The sequence below is a fragment of the Piliocolobus tephrosceles genome, chromosome 17, assembly GCF_002776525.5.
Source record: "Piliocolobus tephrosceles isolate RC106 chromosome 17, ASM277652v3, whole genome shotgun sequence".
Lineage (NCBI taxonomy): Eukaryota > Metazoa > Chordata > Mammalia > Primates > Cercopithecidae > Piliocolobus > Piliocolobus tephrosceles.
The window spans coordinates 74,755,769-74,774,810 of NC_045450.1; the positions used below are offsets into that span (position 1 = coordinate 74,755,769).

The 19,042-nt window shown below is 54.9% G+C and overlaps 2 protein-coding genes across 10 annotated transcripts in view; one reads left to right on the plus strand and one right to left on the minus strand.

Annotated features, from left to right (window-relative positions):
- GAS8 (growth arrest specific 8) overlaps positions 1-16,093 on the plus strand; it is a 31,417-nt gene extending 15,324 nt beyond the window's left edge. For 8 of the 9 annotated variants that reach the window (XM_023228953.1, XM_023228960.1, XM_023228958.1 and 5 more), the window contains 7 exons: positions 2,630-2,684; positions 3,389-3,594; positions 4,207-4,374; positions 4,721-4,807; positions 7,818-8,027; positions 13,576-13,641; positions 14,283-14,559. In XM_023228953.1, the coding sequence (XP_023084721.1) occupies positions 2,630-2,684; positions 3,389-3,594; positions 4,207-4,374; positions 4,721-4,807; positions 7,818-8,027; positions 13,576-13,641; positions 14,283-14,432 (942 nt within the window). In that variant the 3' untranslated portion in view covers positions 14,433-14,559. Of the gene's footprint in view, positions 1-2,629; positions 2,685-3,388; positions 3,595-4,206; positions 4,375-4,720; positions 4,808-7,817; positions 8,028-13,575; positions 13,642-14,282 lie in introns of all 9 variants that reach the window. The other variant, XM_023228952.2, reaches the window with a different exon arrangement.
- LOC111553856 (5-hydroxyisourate hydrolase-like) lies at positions 14,516-18,518 on the minus strand. The gene is made up of 4 exons (XM_023228963.1): positions 18,319-18,518; positions 17,747-17,886; positions 15,649-15,784; positions 14,516-15,141 (listed from the first exon to the last, which is right to left on the minus strand). The coding sequence occupies exons 1-4, from the start codon at positions 18,376-18,378 to the stop codon at positions 15,052-15,054; spliced, it is 426 nt and encodes a 141-aa protein (XP_023084731.1). The 5' UTR covers positions 18,379-18,518; the 3' UTR covers positions 14,516-15,051.
- Between the last annotated feature and the right edge of the window lie 524 nt (positions 18,519-19,042).

Genomic DNA, 19,042 nt, shown 5'->3' on the forward strand with positions numbered 1-19,042 from the left:
CCTGACACCCAGCGACTTTTCCTAGGGAATAGTGTCAAATGCATTTAGTAGAATGCAAACCAACCATTAAAATGTCCAGTGTGTTGACTCCTGGGCAGCTGTGACAGTTTGTCACACAAGCTGGTCTGATTTTTACTTTTGAGGCAGGGGGTTTCCAGGGCAGCACTAAATTCATTTGTGCACCTGGTTGAGTGACTCACACCCGTAATCCCAGCACTTGGGAGGGTTAGGTGGGAGAATTGGTTGAGGCCAATAATTTGAGACTAGCTTGGGTGAAATAGTTGAACCCCATGTCTAAAAATTAAGAAACCATTAAGTGGTGTGGTGGCTCCTGCCGATAGTTTCAGCTACTTGGGAGGCTGAGGCGGAGGGTCCCTAGAGCTCAGAAAGTCAAGGCTGTAGTGAGCTAGGATTGCGCCTCTGCACTCCAGCCTAGGTGACAGAGTGAGACAAAACAAAAAGGAAAGAACTCACTGGCTGAGTGTCCACTAGCTGCTAGGTCCTGATCTGATCTCTGACAGAACGCCTGCCTGACTGGGGCTGATGGTCTAGAAAGGAGAGACAACAGGTGAGCTGGAAGACAAAAAAATGTGTCAGATACAACAGAGTATCTGGTGGGGAAGAGTGCCACAGAAGGAGCAAAGTGGGGAGAGATGGGGTGCAGTTTTGTACAAGTAGGTGACCAGCTGGGAGAGGGCATGGGCCAGTGGGAAGGCCCAGAGTAACAAGGAGGAGAACACTGCGGGAGAGGGCTCAGAGCTTGTCCGCCTTGAAAGCTGTGGTGAGGAGTGGGACTTTGAACCTGGCGGAGTCGATTGCCCTCTGAGAACCTGGGCAGAGGAGAGTCGTGTCTGACTAAGGTTCTTCCTGGCTGCTGGGTTGAGGAGACTTTCTTAACACATTTGCCTCATGCCTGGAAGCAGTCCAGCCTCAACTGAATCTGGAAGAAACTTGGTGATATTGCTGACTTTGCAGCAAAGCGTAAGAGTGCTGAAGTCTTGAACCCTCCAGAATTATCTGGTCTTAATCCAGGTCCTGGATATGGTATTGTTACAGAATCATAATTTCCTGTTGGGTAAAAATACGGCTTTAGGCCGGGTGCGGTGGCTCACGCCTGTAATCCCAGCACTTTGGGAGGCCGAGGCGGGCGGATCACGAGGTTGGGAGTTTGAGACCAGCCTGACCAAGTTGGTGAAACCCTGTCTCTACTAAAAATACAAAAATTGGCCAGGCATGGTGGCGCGTGCCTGTAATCCAAGCTGCTTGGGACGCTGAGGCAGAAGAATCGCTTGAACCTGGGAGACGGAGGTTGTGGTGAGCTGAGATTGTGCCACTGCACTCCAGCCTGGGCAACAGAGTGAGAATCTGTCTCAAAAAAAAAAAAAGATTGCTGCTTTAAAAATAATTGGCCGGGCGTGATGGCTCACGCCTGTAATCCCAGCACTTTGGGAGGCCAAGGCGGGAAGATCACAAGGTCAGGAGATCGAGACCACCCTGGCTAACACGGTGAAACCCCGTCTCTACTAAAAATACAAAAAAATTAGCTGGGCGTGGTGGCGGGTGCCTGTAGTTCCAGCTAATCGGGAGGCTGAGGCAGGAGAATGGCGTGAACCTGGGAGGCGGAGCTTGCAGTGAGCCAAGATGGCGTCACTGCACTCCAGCCTGGGCGACAGCAAGACTCCGTCTCAAAAAAAAAAAAATTAATTTTAATGCAAATTTTAATATATAATGTGTATTTAAATATAATATAATTGCTTATTTTAAAATATATATATTTATTTTTAGAGATGAAGTCTCACTCTGTCTCCCAGGCTGCAGTGCAATGGTACAGTCGTAGCTCACTGCAGCGTCGAACTCCTAGTCTCAAGTGATCCTTCTGCCTTAGCCTCCCAAGTAGCTGGGACTAAAGATATGAGCCACCACACCCACCTAATCTTTCTTTTTTTTTCTTTTTGATGGAGTTTTGCTCTTGTTGCCCAGGCTGGAGTGCAGTGGTGTAATCTCAGTTCACCACAACCTCTGCCTCCTGGATTCAAGCAATTCTCCTGCCTCAGCCTCCTGAGTAGCTGGGATTACAGGCGTGTGCCACCACGCCCAGCTAATTTTGTATTTTTAGTAGAGATGGGGTTTCTCCATGTCAGTCAGGCTGGTCTCGAACTCCCGACCTCAGGTGGTTGGCCCGCCTCTGCCTCCCAAAGTGCTGGGATGACAGGCGTGAATACTTTGAAAATGCTGCTTTAGGCAGCAGTGCAGCAGGTTGGAAACTACACACGGCACCTGGAGAGACCCCACAGCTCTGTGTGGATGTGGCTGCAGCTCTCCAGGCTGTGGGATGGTTTGCTGAGGGAACCAAGCTGGGTTCAGTGCTCATGACGTCTGTTCATGTTCTCTGAAGCTTAGAGGCGACTTTAGTTGAGGGAGGTGAGTTAGGAAATGTGCAGGTGAACAAAACCGTGTTACTCTGGGCATATTTCATGAACCTGGAGGTGAGGGGAACCCAGTAGCCAGCAGCAAAATGGGGTTTGTTGGGCTGAGTTTTTCATGGAGTTAAGGAACAGGGTCAGCCTGAAGGGAGTGGGCTTGCCTCTGTGTCTGGCTGTCCAGTAACAGCCTCTTTTCACTTGTGCAGAAACACACTGAGGAGATCACCAAGATGCGGAATGATTTTGAGAGGCAAGTTCGAGGTCAGTTTCTCATGTGCTCATTGTGTAGGACGGTGCCAGAGACACCCTTCCCACCCCCCCTCCATCCGAAAGGAATTTACCTCCAGAGCTTGTTAACTCAGGGAACAAACACTAGATTAAAACAGCCAAGGCCTGCAAGAGAAAGAATGTGGAAGTTTCCAAGGCCAGTAGACCCACTCAGAATCCCAGAGCAACCTATTTCCATGTGAGTTTGGGAGGCTGTGATGACCACACACTTTCCCACTCCTAGCTAAAATCAGTAGTTATCAGCAGGTGGTAGCTATTCAGTGCCATGGGCAGCATTTTAAAAATAGTCTTCTCCATGGCTCCTGGTCTGAGAAGGCTCCAATTTTAGCAGTCTGTTTTACTAATCAAGGCTGATAGTCTGTGGCTGGATGGCCACACAGGCCTTGCTTACTGCTCACTGGGGTCAGCTGACATGCAGCTCTTGGCACCCCCAGTGCAGGGAGCGATTAGCAATGCCTGTCGCTGGCAAAGGCAGGCCGACAGTGGTGTGTGTGCTGAGTGTGAGCATCAGCAGAAAACACTCAGTCTAAACCCTTCTGTTCTCTTGCAGAGCTTGCTTGCAAAGCTGTTCTGACCACAGTGGGCGTTTTGGGCCCCTGTTTATAGGCTCCATGTTCTGTAGCCATAGGGGCACCACTTCTTCCTCTGCCAAGCTGCTGTTTGCTGCTGCCTTTCAGAAATTGAGGCCAAGTATGATAAGAAGATGAAGATGCTGAGGGACGAGCTCGACCTGCGGAGAAAGACTGAGCTCCACGAAGTGGAGGAGAGGAAGAACAGCCAGATCAACACGCTGATGCAGCGCCACGAGGAGGCCTTCACCAACATTAAGAAATACTACAATGACATCACCCTCAACAACCTGGCCCTCATCAACTCCCTCAAGGTGCTGCGCCTGGGGTGGGCTGGGGAGACACACTCTGCCTGTCCTAGAATGTGGGCTGCAGAGTCCTGGGGATCCGGACGCCAGCTCTCCACCCCAACACCCCCGATAGTTTTTATAAGATTATTTGACAATGCCCCTCTGGTATCCTTAATTGAAATTTCTAAATAATGTAACCTATCTCTACCTATTGTTAAAAGCAGTCAGGATATTGCCCTCACCCTAGTGTGGAGGGGGAAGTAATCAAGTGTATTCTGATTTGTAAAAGCTCGGGTGGAACTGCAGTGAGTGACATGATGTGGCTGGAGTGGATAGGTGTCATCGTCACTACATGCTGGCAGTGACAGGATTTTCTGCAGTAGACAACGGCCCTTGGTGGAATCTTGAACAAAGGGTAGTCCCTCAGTGTGCATGGAAGCTGCATTCCCAGAAAACTCAGAATAAATTGAAGCTGCAGAAATACTGTTTATACATAGAACAGGTCTAGGTGCTAGCATGCCTGAGGCTGGCAGGATCTGGTGATGGGCAGGAGAGCACCCAGCTCTCACCCTGCAGGCCACAGCCCCTTTGGTTCTGCCTGCTGAGCCCCTGCCGGGCCTGTGCTTGTGCCTGCAGGAGCAGATGGAGGACATGCGGAAGAAGGAGGACCACCTGGAGAGGGAGATGGCAGAGGTGTCTGTGCAGAACAAGCGCCTGGCAGATCCTCTCCAGAAGGCTCGGGAGGAGATGAGCGAGATGCAGAAGCAGCTCGCCAACTACCAGAGGGACAAGCAGATCCTGCTTGTGAGTTTCCTGCTGGATTCCTCTCCTTCCTTGGCACGAGTTAGCCTCTACTCAGGAGGAAGGAGCATCACAGGAGCAGGAAGCGAGACGGGGGAAGCCTGCATTTCTCCTTTTTCTGCCTTGTGTTCTCCTGGGGAAAGTAAAGTCTGGGGGTGTTTTGGAGACAAGGCCCTCATCTTCCACCGTGTGCTACTGACCTGCCTTGGTGGGGCTCAGCTGCTTGTGTCCTGGAACCACGTTTTTCTGGCGATTATTTTTGGCCTTGCTATCTCCCAGGAGCCTGCGTTACTTGGATAACTGTGAATCTTGAATACTTTCTGTCCCCTACTCCCTGTTTTTCCTCCAGTGCACAAAAGCCCGTTTGAAAGTCACGGAGAAAGAGCTGAAAGACCTGCAGTGGGAGCATGAAGTGTTAGAGCAGCGGTTCACCAAGGTGAGTGGGCACCAGGCTGGCCCTGCAGCGGGGGGTGGCACCCCTGCTAGCCAGGGACGGGGCTCTCCTTGTGGCCCTGGCCTCTGGACCAGCTTCAGATACCTTGGCCAGGTTTTGGGTTCTGAAGCTGGGGGCCCTATTCCCTGTAACTCATTCCACAGCTTCTAAGAGGCAAAAACCTTTGGCCTATTCCGCATGCATATCCTGCAGAAGGCCTGAGGTCTCATGGGGAGCAGATCACACATGACTTTCAGCCCCTTAAGAGTTCACCTCTCAAAGCACATGAGGGATGCCTGGCCCCTGCAGCAACTCTTTTCTTCCAGGGGTTTATGTTTCTAAGTCCTAACCTATTACCTTCTCATTGTAAAGAAGTCATGGGGGTCTTAAGTGTAAGTGAAAATGAGCCTCCAGCTCCTCACGCTGGCGAGTTTCATGAGCTCCCTTCCAGGTTTCCTGCATGCTCTAGTGTGGATGTGACTTTGTGTGTTACGAACATGGGATCAGGCCATAAGCACAACTTGCTTTTTAATCTCACAATGTATCCGGCTGCACACAGGAAGCTGTTTCATCCTTTTCACAGCCACGTGGTGCTGCATTTCATGAATGTTTGGTCATTTAGCTGACTCCCCTCTTTCTAATCCTCTGCGGTTATAAGCATTGCTGCCTCAATCCTTTTAAATTTGTCTTTGTGCACTTGTGTGAGACTGCTTCTTAGGAAAGCCAGTTCCTAGCAGTGGGATTGTTGGGTCTGAGGGGTCTGTGTTAAGGGTTCTGATCTTCTGTCCAGAGGGCTGCTCTGAGTCACACACCTGCCAGGGTGCGGAGGGGCCGTTTCCATCCTTACCTGCACCAGATCTGACAGGTTTAAACCTTTGCAGAAGTGACTGGGGGGAAAACATTTCATTTCGTGTGCACTTCCCGAGATTGCCAGTGAGTGGTAGGGATGCTTGGTCCCGTCTCTGTCCCTCAAAGAGACTCCTTGCCTCTGTTGAGTTTCAAAGTTCTGGCCAAGGACCAATCCTTGCACCATGGGGCCCTCAAGGCTTTGTCTGTGGTGTGTGTGGCCAGAGCATCTTATCTTGAGCTGCAGTTACGTGTGCTGTTTTTGTTCTCTAACCTAATTGAAATTTATGAACACAAACGGTTGTAGGATTCGCCCCTCGGAAACATCCCATCTGTCTGTCAGATCTAGCCCCATCTTCAGCGACACCTCAGGTCCTACATGACGTGCACTGCTAGGCTGTGCCAACTCTTGGCACCTAAGGGAAGGGTGCCCCAGTGAGACTCTGAGGACTGCTGTGTTAGGGGCCCTACCTCCTCCCTGTGAGTTTTGAGGTGGACATTATTGGGAAGAGGAGAGCAGAGACGTACCTGGGTTGGAGTCTTGTTCCCTGCCATGTTTTCTTCCATTTGAATGTGGTTCCTGACAGTGTCAAAGTCAGTGTCTCTTCCTAGAGAACTGAGAACTCAAATTTGTCAGCAAAATTTAGAGACCAAAGACACTTACTTATTTATTTTTATTTTTTGAGATGGAGTCTCACTCCATCGCCAGGCTGGAGTGCCGTGGCGCGATCTCGGCTCACTGCAACCTCCGCCTTCTGGGTTCAAGTGATTCTCCTGCCTCAGCCTCCTGGGTAGCTGCAACTACAGGCGCCCACCACCACACCTCGCTAATTTTTGTATTTTTAGTAGAGACAGGGTTTCACCGTGTTGGCCAGGATGGTCTCGATATCTTGACCATCCGCCCGCCTCAGCCTCCCAAAGTGCTGGGATTACAGGCGTGAGCCACCGCGCCCGGCCCAAAGGCACTTATAATCCACGTGCCTGTGGACAGGGAATTGGATTTAAGCAAATCTGGGGAATTCTAACTAACAGCAGTTAGAAGGGATACAGGGCCAGGTGCTGTCTTGGAGGTGCTCCAGGTATCACAGGTCATGCTTTGAAAAAAGCTGCAGTATTTTAGCATCCTGTTTTCTTCCAAACAGTCATAAATGTTTTTACATGTATAGAGAACATTCTGGAAGGGGTCACACCAAGTGTTCACAATGGTGGCCTCTGGGAACTGGGGTTAAGGGTGTTCACTTTTTTTTTTTTTTTGAGATGGAGTTTCACTCTTGTTGCTCAGGTTGGAGTACAATGGCGTGATCTTGGCTCACTGCAACCTCCACCTCCTGGGTTCCAGCAATTCTCCTGCCTCAGCCTCCCGAGTAGCTGGGATTACAGGCGCTTGCCACCAGGCCCAGCTAATGTTTGGTATTTTTGATAGAGATGGGGTTTTATTATGTTGGCCAGGCTGGTCTCGAACTCTTGACCTCAGGTGATCCACCCACCTCACCCTCCCATAGTGCTGGGATTGCAGGCGTGAACCACCGTGCCCTGCTCAGGGTGTTCACTTTTTTATAGTCTTCAACCAGGTCTAGATTTTTTTTTAGAATGTGCAATTAATAAGTAGAAGAATTAGGAGGTAAAAAAGAATAGTCTTACTGGCCGGCAGGCAGCTGGCTCCAAGGCCATGCTCCAGATCCGCCATTTATGGGGGCGGACAGCACCTGTCGTGTGATGCCAGGATCTGGGGCGGGCCAAGGGAGCACATCCTCCAAGGGGTTCCACCTGCAAGCTCTGCCTGCTGGATGCCCTGGATCTCACATCTCACCTGAGCCCACAGCCCTCACTCGGGCAAGACCGGCCTCGGCCACCCATGGAGCAGCTTTCAGGGTGGGGCTGCTCTAGCTCTCGCCAGGACACTCACAGCTTCCAGAGACACCTTCCTGAGAGGAGGGCTCGTGCTGATGTTTTCCTCCTGCCTTCCACTGTGTGGCGGCTATTCAGAGGGCCAGGGTGCAGGCAGTGTGGACCACACCCGGGTGCTGTGGGAGTGGGCGCTATTGGAAAGCCACCTCCCATAGAAGCAGCATGTTCCAGGCAGGTGCAGAGGTGGGAGGCAGCGTCTTGCCAGCGAGATGTCCCCAGGTGAGGGGCCTCATCGCCCACCCCAGCACTGTCCCTGCAGGTGCAGCAGGAGCGGGACGAGCTCTACCGGAAGTTCACTGCAGCCATCCAGGAGGTGCAGCAGAAGACAGGCTTCAAGAACCTGGTGCTAGAGCGCAAGCTACAGGCTCTGAGCGCTGCTGTGGAGAAGAAGGAGGTGCAGTTCAACGAGGTCCTGGCTGCCTCTAACCTGGACCCCGCAGCCCTGACGCTGGTGTCCCGCAAGCTTGAGGTAGGCCCTAGACAGGCTCCTGGCCCCAGTGGGCAGCCTCTTCCGTGTGGCAAGGGTCTTCAGTTCTGTGCTGTTCCCCCTCGGACGGGCACAGAGACCCCTCGGTTAACTACTGGGGAGGGGGCATTCATGGGTTTCCTGTGGCCTGAGAACAGAGCGGGGTGCCGTAGGCATGGATGCCTCTCACCGTCTGCACCGGCAGCCTCTTCTCATCAGTTCTGGTCAAGTCTCTCTTGGATCTTCCCTTGCCCCTGTGTGGCCTCATGGCGACTCCTAAGCTCTGAGCCTCTGCCCACCCCAGTTCTCGGGTCTGGCTCATCGGAGCACGTAAGGCTCTAGTCATCTGAGTGCAGCCTGAGGATGGCCTTGGGAGTGGAAAAGCCACTCTTGGAATCTCTGTGGGCCTGAGCTCCTCTGTTGGTGGTAACAGACCCAGACACAGGCCTGGAGGATGGCAGTACTTCCTGAGCTCTCAGCCCAGGGCACCACCCGCATCCTGGGACAGAGATGGTACCGGGAGGCCCTAAGAGGGCTGGTTTAGGACATGGACAGTTACGGATGGGGTAAGTGCAGGGCCGTGGGAGCCTGGGGAGCCTGACCCCACCTTTGCAGGTACTGGGGACATGAAGTCTAAGCAGAGCCCAGAACATTCCCTCATTCTGTGTCACAGTTATTTATGGTGCTGCTCTGCTAGGGTGTCCCGGGCATGGGCGAGGGCAGTAAAGAAAGCAGATGAGGCCTGGGCCCCCCACAGGGAGAAACAGCATCAGCTGGAGGATCAGGAGGAGGCTGGAGCCTGCAACTGCCTCACAGGTGGTGTCTTACCTGTGTCTAGCTTCTGGACTTGGGCCTTGCCTCTGTTCCCTGGACCTCGTTGGGGGAAGTCACAGAAGGAACAGGACACAGGGCAAAGGGTCTTTGACTGACACTGGAATCCTGGCCAGGTGAGGCCAGGCCTGTGGCTTCCTCAGGGCCCTCCAAATTGGATGACATGTGCCCCTGGCCCAGCTGCTGCCCCTGAGCTGGAAACAGCTGGTCTTGAAGCCTCTACCAACAGCCCCAGCACAGGGAAGCTGGGTTGTCACAGAGATGCAGCCTTCGGGGCCACAGGGTACCCGTCTGTGTTTGTGCTTGACTCGTCCTGCAGTGAAACAGATGCCTGGGTCATAGGCTTGAGGCTTCCTCACTGTCTGGGGAAGCATCTTTTATCCTGAGAACTATCACAGATGGCATTTTTGTTTGTTTGTTTTCAAGACTAAGTGTTGCTCTGTTGCCCAGGCTGGAGTGCAGTGGCGCGATCTCAGCTCACGGCAGCCTCTGCCTCCCGGGTTCAAGCAGTTGTCCTGCCTTAGCCTCCTGAGTAGCTGGGATTACAGGTGCCCGCCACAGCACCCAGCTAATTTTTTTTTAGACGGAGTCTGTCTCTGTCGCCCAGGCTGGAGTGCAGTGGCGTGATCTCAGCTCACGGCAGCCTCTGCCTCCCAGGTTCCACTGGTTCTCGTGCCTCAGCCTCCTGAGTACCTGGGATTACAGGCATGTGCCACCATGCCCGGCTAATTTTTGTATTTTTAGTAGAGACGGAGTTTCACCATGTTGGTTAAGCTGGTCTTGAACTCCTGACCTCAAGTGATTCGCCCGCCTCGGCCTCCTGAAGTGCTAGGATTATAGGCATGAGCCACCGCACCCAGCCACAGATGGCTTTTTTTGTGTGTGTAAATTATTTCATTTCTTCCTTGATGATTTAGAGGGACTATCTTTAAACGAGTACAAATAGTTCATACATAATACCTGGCCATTTTCTTCTGAAATCTCTTTTTTTTTTCCCCCCCAAGACAGGAGTCTTGCTCTGTCACCCAGGCTGGAGTGCAGTGGCGCGATCTCAGCTCACTGCAACCTCTGCCTCCCAGGTTCAAGCAGTTGTCCTGCCTTAGCCTCCTGAGTAGCTGGGATTACAGGTGCCTGCCACAGCACCCAGCTAATTTTTTTTAGACGGAGTCTCTCTCTGTCTCCCAGGCTGGAGTGCAGTGGCGTGATCTCGGCTCACTGCAACCTCCGCATCCCGGATTCAAACGATTCTCCTGCCTCAGCCTCCTGAGTAGCTGGGATTACAGGCGTGCACCACCACGCCTGGCTAATTTTGTATTTTTAGTAGAGATGGGGTTTCACCATGTTGGTCATGCTGGTCTCAAACTCCTGACCTCATGATCTGCCCACCTCGGCCTCCCAAAGTGCTAGAATTACAGATGTGAGCCACTGCGCCTGGCAATTTTTGTATTTTTTTTAGTAGAGATGGGGTTTCACCATGTTGTCCAGGTGGATCTCGGACTCCTCACCTTGTGCTCCGCCCACCTTGGCCTCCCAGAGTGCTGGGATTACAGGCGTGAGCCACTGCGCCTGGATACCTGGCCATTTTCTAACCAGTTGGGTAATTTGTTGCACAATAAGCTACCTCACGTCTTTTGGCAAGAAATACATTACATTTGAGTAGTAAAGACATTACATAATGAATTAGGACACAATTAAAATTTGCTTTAAATATTTCTTTGGGGGAGAGGATGCCACACTTCTACTCATTGAAGAGAAACATTTTATAGTCCAGAGGTCTTGTGTTTTTTTAACACCTATGATGCCATGAATTCACAGGGAAGAGGTTCCAGCAGCTTGGGCTCCTTCCCGTTGGTTCTCACAAAGCTGCTTCTCTGGGTGGAGCAGGCTGGTGCTTCAGTTGAACCCACGTACCTTTCTCTTCGGCTTCTTTCTTCTTGTGATCATTTTCCTTCACGCATTTCAGGAAGCTGTCTCGGCTCTTAGAGTGCTCAGTGTGCTCAATACACACCTTAATTCTCTCGGCAAGAATCTTGCCCTTGTTTGTTTACAACAATGCCAGCAGCAGCGTGCTGGGGAACACTGCGGACTCCCCAGTTCAGCCATGGCAGCACTTGTGGGGCTTCCTTTTTGAACAGTACCTATTCCCTTCATGTCTGCAGTATCAGCTTTCTTACAGATTCGCATATACGTGGCCAGAGGAACAACTCTGTTTTCTAAAAAGCCAGAGAACATGTATCGGGTGCCTCTCCTCTTTCCCTTTGTGTTTGTCATTTGGGCAAATTATTGGAAGATGGAGGTTCTGGCCGCAAGGCCACAGATGGCGTTTTTAAGGTGATTGGTCCACATGCAGTTCAGCTGAACACAAATCCACGCGCTCATCGCTGACACTAGGCCAAGGGTTAACCTCATTCAAGTCACCTAATGTCTTTTTTTTTTTTCTGCGAGTCTCGCTGTTGCCCAGGCTGGAGTGCAGTGGCACAGTCATAGTAGTGAGCCCCTCGCTGAGCCGCCCTGGGGGCACCCAGGTGTTGGACAGATGCAGGACTGGGTTGAAAAGGCTGGTTCTGAAAGGCCCGTCAGCTGTGCCTTTGAGTTTCGGGCCAGTTGGGAACTATGGAAGGGCTGGGCAGGGGAACCAGATCAGAGCCCACTCTGTTGATGAGGGGGAGCACAGGGCTGCAGGGGCCGGTTGGGGCCAGCACACAATGGGGACAGAGGGTTTAAGAACTGCCAGGAGGCTGAGTCCACAGGTGGGGCTGGGAGGGGCCGAGGTGACTTGGTGTTCACACATGGGGGAACCATGGGTCCTGGCCCAGTGGGCGGTGGTGCCTGTGGGACCCTGGTCATCTGGGATGGCCTGGCTCTCAGGGCCTGAGGCAGTAAGGCTGGACAGGAGGGGCCTCACCTGGGCCAGAGGCACTGTGGCCCCCAGACTGAAGACTCATCTTTGCTGGTCTGCTCAGCACTGGGTCCTGTGAGCACAGGCAGGTGAGGGGTCACTGCTGGGAGGCGGGGGAGGTGTGTTTCCAGCTCCTGGCTGAGGGCTGCACCCGGCCTGCTGCTAAGCCACCGAAATGAGGGTGAAGAGAGCAGTCGTGGCCTGTGAGAGTTGTTGCAGCTGCGCCCACGCACCAGGGTGAGGATGGAGCTAAATGTGGGTCAACTTCTTTCCTGGTCATTGTTACCTTGACTTCTAAGTGAGGAATCTTCTGGGGAAATGACAGAGGCCCCCACAGGGACACTGCAGGCAGGTTGGGGTGTGAGGGGGCTGCTGTGTCAGTGGGCAGCAGAGACGGCTCTAAAGCCAGGCTGGGCCCAGCAGTGCCCCACAGGCAGGAGCCCAAGAAGCCCCCTGCCTTGCCACGTGGTGAAACCCTTGCCCACATCTGGGTGGGGCCAACGCTGCTGAAGACTATTTTTTTCTGTTACAAAAAAGTGGGATGGCCGGGCGCAGTGGCTCACCCCTGTAATCCCAGCACTTTGGGAGGCCAAGGCGGGCGGATCACAAGGTCAGGAGTTCAAGACCAGCCTGGCCAAGATGGTGAAACCGTCTCTACTAAAAATGCAAAAATTAGCTGGGTGTGGTGGCAGGTGCCTGTAATCCCAGCTATTTGGGAGGCTGAGGCAGAGAATTCCTTGAACCTGGGAGGCGGAGGTTGCAGTGAGCCTAGATCGCACCACTGCCCTCCAGCCTGGGCAACAGGGCGAGACTCCATCTCAAAAAAAAAGTGAGATAGTACATTCACAAGCCTTAAGAAATGTAATGTAGGGCTGGGCGCGGTGGCTCAAGCCTGTAATCCCAGCACTTTGGGAGGCTGAGACGGGCGGATCACGAGGTCAGGAGATCGAGACCATCCTGGCTAACACAGTGAAACCCCGTCTCTACTAAAAAATACAAAAAACTAGCTGGGCGAGGTGGTGGGCGCCTGTAGTCCCAGCTACTCGGGAGGCTGAGGCAGGAGAATGGTGGGAACCCGGGAGGCGGAGCTTGCAGTGAGCTGAGATCCGGCCACTGCACTCCAGCCCGGGGGACAGAGCGAGACTCCGTCTCAAAAAAAAAAAAAACAAAAAAAAAGAAATCTAAGCAATATGCGAGTGGTGTTTAGTGTCCCGTCTCCACCGTGTGGCTGCATGCTGCCTGCCCTTGCCTCATCTGCATTTCTTGTGTGTCTGGACCGTTTTTGGGGTTTTTTTGAGGTGGTGTCTTGCTCTGTCATCCAGACTAGAGTGCAGTGGCTCAATCTCAGCTCACTGTGACCTCTGTTTCCCAGATTCAAGCGATTCTCGTGCCTCAGCCTCCTGAGTAGCTGGGATTTCACAGGTGCGAGCCACTGTGCCCGGCTACTTTTTGTATTTTTAGTAGAGATGGGGTTTCGCAACGTTGGCCAGGCTGGTCTCAAACTCCTGACCTCAAGTCATCTGCCCTCCTTGGCCTCCCAAACTGCTGGGATCACAGGCGTGAGCGGCTGTGCCCGGCTCGGACTGTTGATGGAGATGCAGGTTGTGCGAGCACAGGCTCCCAGCTCTCTGTTTCTTCCTTGTTGTTTTTTCTCCACCCTTGGAGACCTTTTTCTGCTGACAACCTTGTGTGGATGGATGTATCCATCAAACCAAGCTGCTCTTCCCTGCATCTCTGAGGACCCCCGCTGGAACCCCCAGGCCGTCCCCACTGCCTCGGCCAAAAGATGAGTCTCAAACTCCATCACCTCTCTCTCCTCAGGATGTTCTGGAATCGAAGAACAGCACCATCAAGGACCTGCAGTATGAGCTGGCCCGGGTCTGTAAGGTACGGATGTGCCCTGCCCTCCCTCAGGGCCACCCCCTCAGTGCCCAGCCTGTTCTAAATGCAGATGGTCTCAGAGGACCGCACCCATTCCCCCTTGGTACCTCGTTTGACAAGGCAGCTGTCACCGTCCCCAGCCGAGAGCATCTGGATTCTGTGTGGTCTGGGGCACAGCACTGTTGTCTCGGCCACATCTCTGCTGGGATGGGTGTGGGGGGCACCTGGACCCTTCCCTGGTCAGCCCCTTCCGCTGGGCAGGGAGTCAGAAGGTGCTGTGCCCACCAGGGAAGGTAACAGACGTCATTCAACAGGGGCAGGGAGGGCGTGAAGAACCTGAGTGGGAAACACCCAACCAGGGCCCAGAGCCCTCCCAGACCACAGCTCTGCCCTGAGTGTCCCTGCCCTCTGCCTCTGTCTCCTCATTTGTGGAACGGGAATAGGAACAGCCTCTCCCTGTCGTGCTACCTGAGCCAATGCAGTGAAGGTGCTTGGTGCTGTGTCCCACACAGGAAATGACTGATAAGCCTTTGGCTTTATCCTTCTACACCGTGATGCTCACGTTGCCCCTCCACGGAGCTGCACTCAGCTCTGGTGGTCCTGAGCCTGGGGTTCCTCAGCTCCCTCACACCGCCCTGTCTTCACAGGCCCATAACGACCTGCTGCGCACGTACGAGGCAAAGCTGCTGGCCTTCGGGATCCCTCTGGACAACGTGGGCTTCAAGCCCTTGGAAACAGCTGTGATCGGGCAGACGCTGGGCCAGGGCCCCGCGGGACTGGTGGGCACCCCCACGTAGCTGCCCCATTGGGGGGCCACAGCCCAGAGAGCCAGCCTAGGAACACTCTGGATGACAACCCCTTTCACACCAAGGACAGCAAGTTTTTTAGATTTTATCATCAGCAAATGAAAGCTTTTCACATATTCTTGCCATCCTCATTCCTGGCTCTGTGGAGGAGAACCACCTGCAGGACCCTCACCCATGGTGTCCCTGTCGCTTCCTTCCCTGGGTGCATGTCCAGGCTGTGTCCAGGCCTACTCCCTGGTCGCACCTCCGACCACAGTCAGCAGCACCTTCTCAGAGTGCCCCGCACTCACCGGGGGCTGGGGCAGTGCTGCACTGTGCTGCCTGTCTTCATGCCACTGGTGTCCCATCAAACGGACAGCTTTGCAGGTGCTGGCACTGACTTTATTGACACCTGAGTCACAGCCGCCCAGTGGGATTCTCCAGGGGGCCAGGACTTTCCCAGGAATTGGTGACACCAGTGCTCCCCTGACGAGCATGAAGCCCACGGGCTCTGTTGAGGGCTGGGTGGGTGCAGCCAGCGTGCGGGAAAGGGCCGGGCTCTGTTGAGGGCTGGGTGGGCGCAGCCAGCGTGCGGGAAAGGGCAGACAGCCTCCTGCTGCCAGTCTTCACTCTAGCTCCCTCGATAGGTGGTGTAGGACCAGGGGCTCAGCAGCAGGGGCACGTGGAACTTCTGGGCATTGCTGGTGATGGTGAACACAACCTGAGACGGAGAGAGGGCCAGGAGAGTATAAGGGGATGGCAGCAAACCACCTATCTGGCCCCAACACACCTGGGAGAATTCAGTAGCCCAGACTGAGGAGGGTCTGGGATGGGGCGAACCCTCTGCGCCAGAGGGATACACCACAGAAGCTGCAGCCCAGTAAGTCACGTGCTTCTGTGGCGGCTCCAGTGTGGGGTGAGGCAGTGAGGTTAGGCCCAGAGAACTGGAGTTGGCTCAGATGAAAACCTGTGTCAACAAAGAGGGCATGAGTGGCCCAGCCTCCCCACAAAGCCTGACCCTGAGCAGGTCAGCGATGGGTGTGTCCTCGTAGAGTCTATTGCTGCCTGGACACCCTTCTTTTGGGAGCTCAAAGCAAGTGAGCTCAGCTACCTACCACCGCCAGGACCAGTCTGCCCACTGTCTAAATGATGCCCGGCCAGCAGGACCTGGCCTGCAGATCCCAGTGAGTCACGGGCCTCAGGCCCTCCAGCCCACCGGGGCTCTCACCTCCACGTATGGGTAGAAGCTTTCCTGCCCCCTCTTCCTCCAGTAGCCCTCAGTGTCGAAGGTGAGCTTGTAGGTGCCTGCCTTCATCTGGTCCGGCATCAGGAGTCCAGGGCAGCGGCCATCTGGGTCTGTGTAGCTGGGGAGAGGATGAGGCTGCAGAGATGGGGATGAGAAGCCCCCACCCCAGCTTTCCTGCGTCTGTACCCCAGTGGGCCTCAGACCCTGCCCTGCCACCTGTCAGACTTGGGTGAGCAGACACAGTGGGGCTGTCGGGGCCTGCAGTTCCCGAGCAGTCCAGGGGCACCACTGCCCTGTCTTTAGGAAATCACAACACAGAGAAGCAAAAAAGGAAAAAGTCTCCCACAATTGTTATAGCTGGCATGTATTTTTCCAGATTTTCTCTATGCATATTTGTTTACAAACTTATAAAGTTATACTATTTGTATTGTTTTATAACCTGTGGTTTTCACTTAAAATATTGTGTGTGGCTGGCTGGGCACAGTGGCTCACGCCTGTAATCCCAGCACTTTGGGAGGCCGAGGCGGGCGCATCATGAGGTCAGGAGATCGAGACCATCCTGGCTACCACGGTGAAACCCCGTCTCTACCAAAAATACAAAAAACTAGCCGGGTGAGGTGGCAGCGCCTGTAGTCCCAGCTACTCGGGAGACTGAGGCAGGAGAATGGCGTGAACCTGGGAGGGGGAGCTTGCAGTGAGCCAAGATCGCGCCACTGCACTCCAGCCTGGGCGACAGAGCGAGACTCCATCTCAAGAAAAAAAAGGAAAAGTGTGTGGCTCTCTGCCAAACCCTCACCCACAGAATGGGCCTGTCCAGCTCCACGGAGCGTCCGTGTTATGTGCCCTGGTCCCTTATCAGGGTTCTGAACAACCGTGGCTTCGCCCATAGTCGCCTCCGGAAAACCTCACATCGTTCTTGCCAGCTGGTCTTTAAAGTGCGTGCTTCTACTATGATTAGAAGGAGCAGGCCCGAACAAGGTGGCTCACACCTGTAATCCCAGCACTTTGGGAGGCCAAGGCAGGTGGATCACGAGGTCAGGAGTTCAAGGTCAGTCTGGCCAAGATGGTGAAACCCTGTCTCTACTGAAAATACAAAAATTAGCTGGGGGTGGTGGCGGGTGCCTGTAATCCCAGCTACTTGGGAGGCTGAGGCAGGAGAATCTCTTGAACCCAGGAGGCAGAGGTTGCAGTGAGCCGAGATCACACCATTTCACTCTAGCCTGGACAACAAGAGAAACTCTGTCTCCAAAACAAAACAAAACATAGCATGTGTGCATGGGAGGAATGGGTCTCTGTGACCCACCACGGACGCCCAGCCCACACAGTGCCATCCCAATTTCTCACGTGGGACCTGGACCCCTCATGTCTCAGCTTTTGTGAAGGACCAAATGAGGACCGGCACAGTCAGACTCTGATCCTATGGGCCCAGCCCTGTCCTTCCGGCTGGAAGGGAGGGGCTTGCCTCTCATGCAGGGGCCATAAGGCCTGGGCAGGTGACATCTGCCTCTGGAAGTGCCCCGCAGAGCCTGTGCCTGGGGCAGTGGGCAAGACCCCATGGAGGCTGAGGGACACACTGCCCCTCAGGCCTGGCTGGGAATCCCAGCATGTACCTGGGCTTGCTGCCTCAGTCTTCCCATGTGTGTAGAAGGGGTAAGTATGGTGCTGGCCCACGGGGTGTATGGAGAATGAAGAGTGGAAATCGTGTCCAGCGTACTGCCTGTCACAAGGTTACCCGTGATCTCGGTGACAGTGAGGTCTTCGATTCCACCTAAGGCCTCACCCAACCACCACCCCCCGCCCTCGCCCTGCCAGGGAGAGGAAGAAACTCACTCCCACCCCATCAGGGTCACAGGGGCCTGAGGCCGGAGGGAGGGAGGAAACAGCTCCTCTCCTCATCCCTGTATTTTCAGAGGAAAAGGGCTGAGAGAAGCAGAAGGGAGAGCTCCCAACCTAACCCCCAACCCGGGCTGAGAGGAGGGTCAGCAGCGGTGAGCTCCACCCTCCAGCCTCACAGCCTGGCTCCTTAGTCCCCGCCATCTGTCTCAGGGCGGGACTCCCCCTCCCAGGGCCTCTCTCCTACCTTGTCCTCAGCTCCATCCACTGCTGGCTGTGGTCCTCCAGCCAGGACAAGCGGAGACAGAGGCCTCTGGCTGGGAGCCCCGAGGCGGTGTCCAGCACGTGGGTGGTCAGCGGGCTGTCCGTAGGCTCCATGCTGCTGCCCTGGGCCAGGAGAAGGAGACCAGGGTGAGCCCCTGGAGCCCTGTGCCCGCCCACCCACCCCAATCCTGCGTCCACACCAGCTGTGGGGCATAAACAGCCCTCGGGACAAGTTCTCCCAGCTGCCCAGGGGACAGGGGGCAAGGGTGACTGGAACTGCCGAGTCAGCTGATAAGGCACCAAACGTAAACAGCGCGACCTGTGCCTCCCGACCCTCCCCCACCAATCCCTCTGGCTCCCCTGCCCCACTGGGGACACCCACCCACGCCCCCACGAAATGGCCATCTCCCCCCAGGCCCTCAGTTCCAGCCCCTGGGGTGGTTCTCCCCGAACTAGGCTCTCCTCCGCGCCCCGATTCCTGGGCCCTCGACGCTCAGCCCCCCGCAAGCAGCTGAGAGGACAGGAGCTCTGCAGGTCCAGGCCTGGCCTCCTAACCTCCTGGGGACCCAGGTGTCGCTGGAGCCTCAGCAGCCGCGGGGCGGCCCGGGAGCTCATCCTGCCCTGCGGGACTGCGACGCCCGCGGGCAAAGGGAAGGGCGGGGCCGGTCACCCTGTCCCGGACCACCTCGTGCCCACCAGGAGGGCCCCAGCAGGGCTTAGCCCAGGAAGGGGGCGCTGGTGGGGAATCGGGGCGAACAGACCTGGGGCCCGGAAGCGGAGTCGCGAGGACCCGCTCGGGGGTCGGTGGGGGCCGGGGGCGGGGCCGCGGCGGGAGGGGGCGGGGCCGCGTTGAGAGCGGATGTGGGGACGGGGGCGGGGCAGTGGGAGGGGGGGGGGGGGGGCGGGGCGACGGTGTTGTCCTGCTCTGGGACCTGGGACCTTTGTTTTTTTTCGAGACGGAGTCTTGCTCTGTCGTCTAGGCTGGAGTACAGTGGCGCGATCTCGGCTCACTGCAACCTCCGCCTCCTTGCCTCAGCCTCCTGACTAGCTGGGATTACAAGCGCCTGCCACCACGCCCAGCTAATTTTTGTAGTTTTAGTAGAGATGGGGTTTCACTGTGTTGGCCAGGCTGGTCTCGAACTCCTAACCTCGTAAGGAGTTGCCTCGACCTCCCAAAGTGCGAGGATTACAAGCGTGAGCCATCGCACCTGGCCGGGAACGTCTTTCTTCTTGTCAAACTGCGTTTGCAGTTCTTGGGTGGTCAGCGTGGGTTATTTGT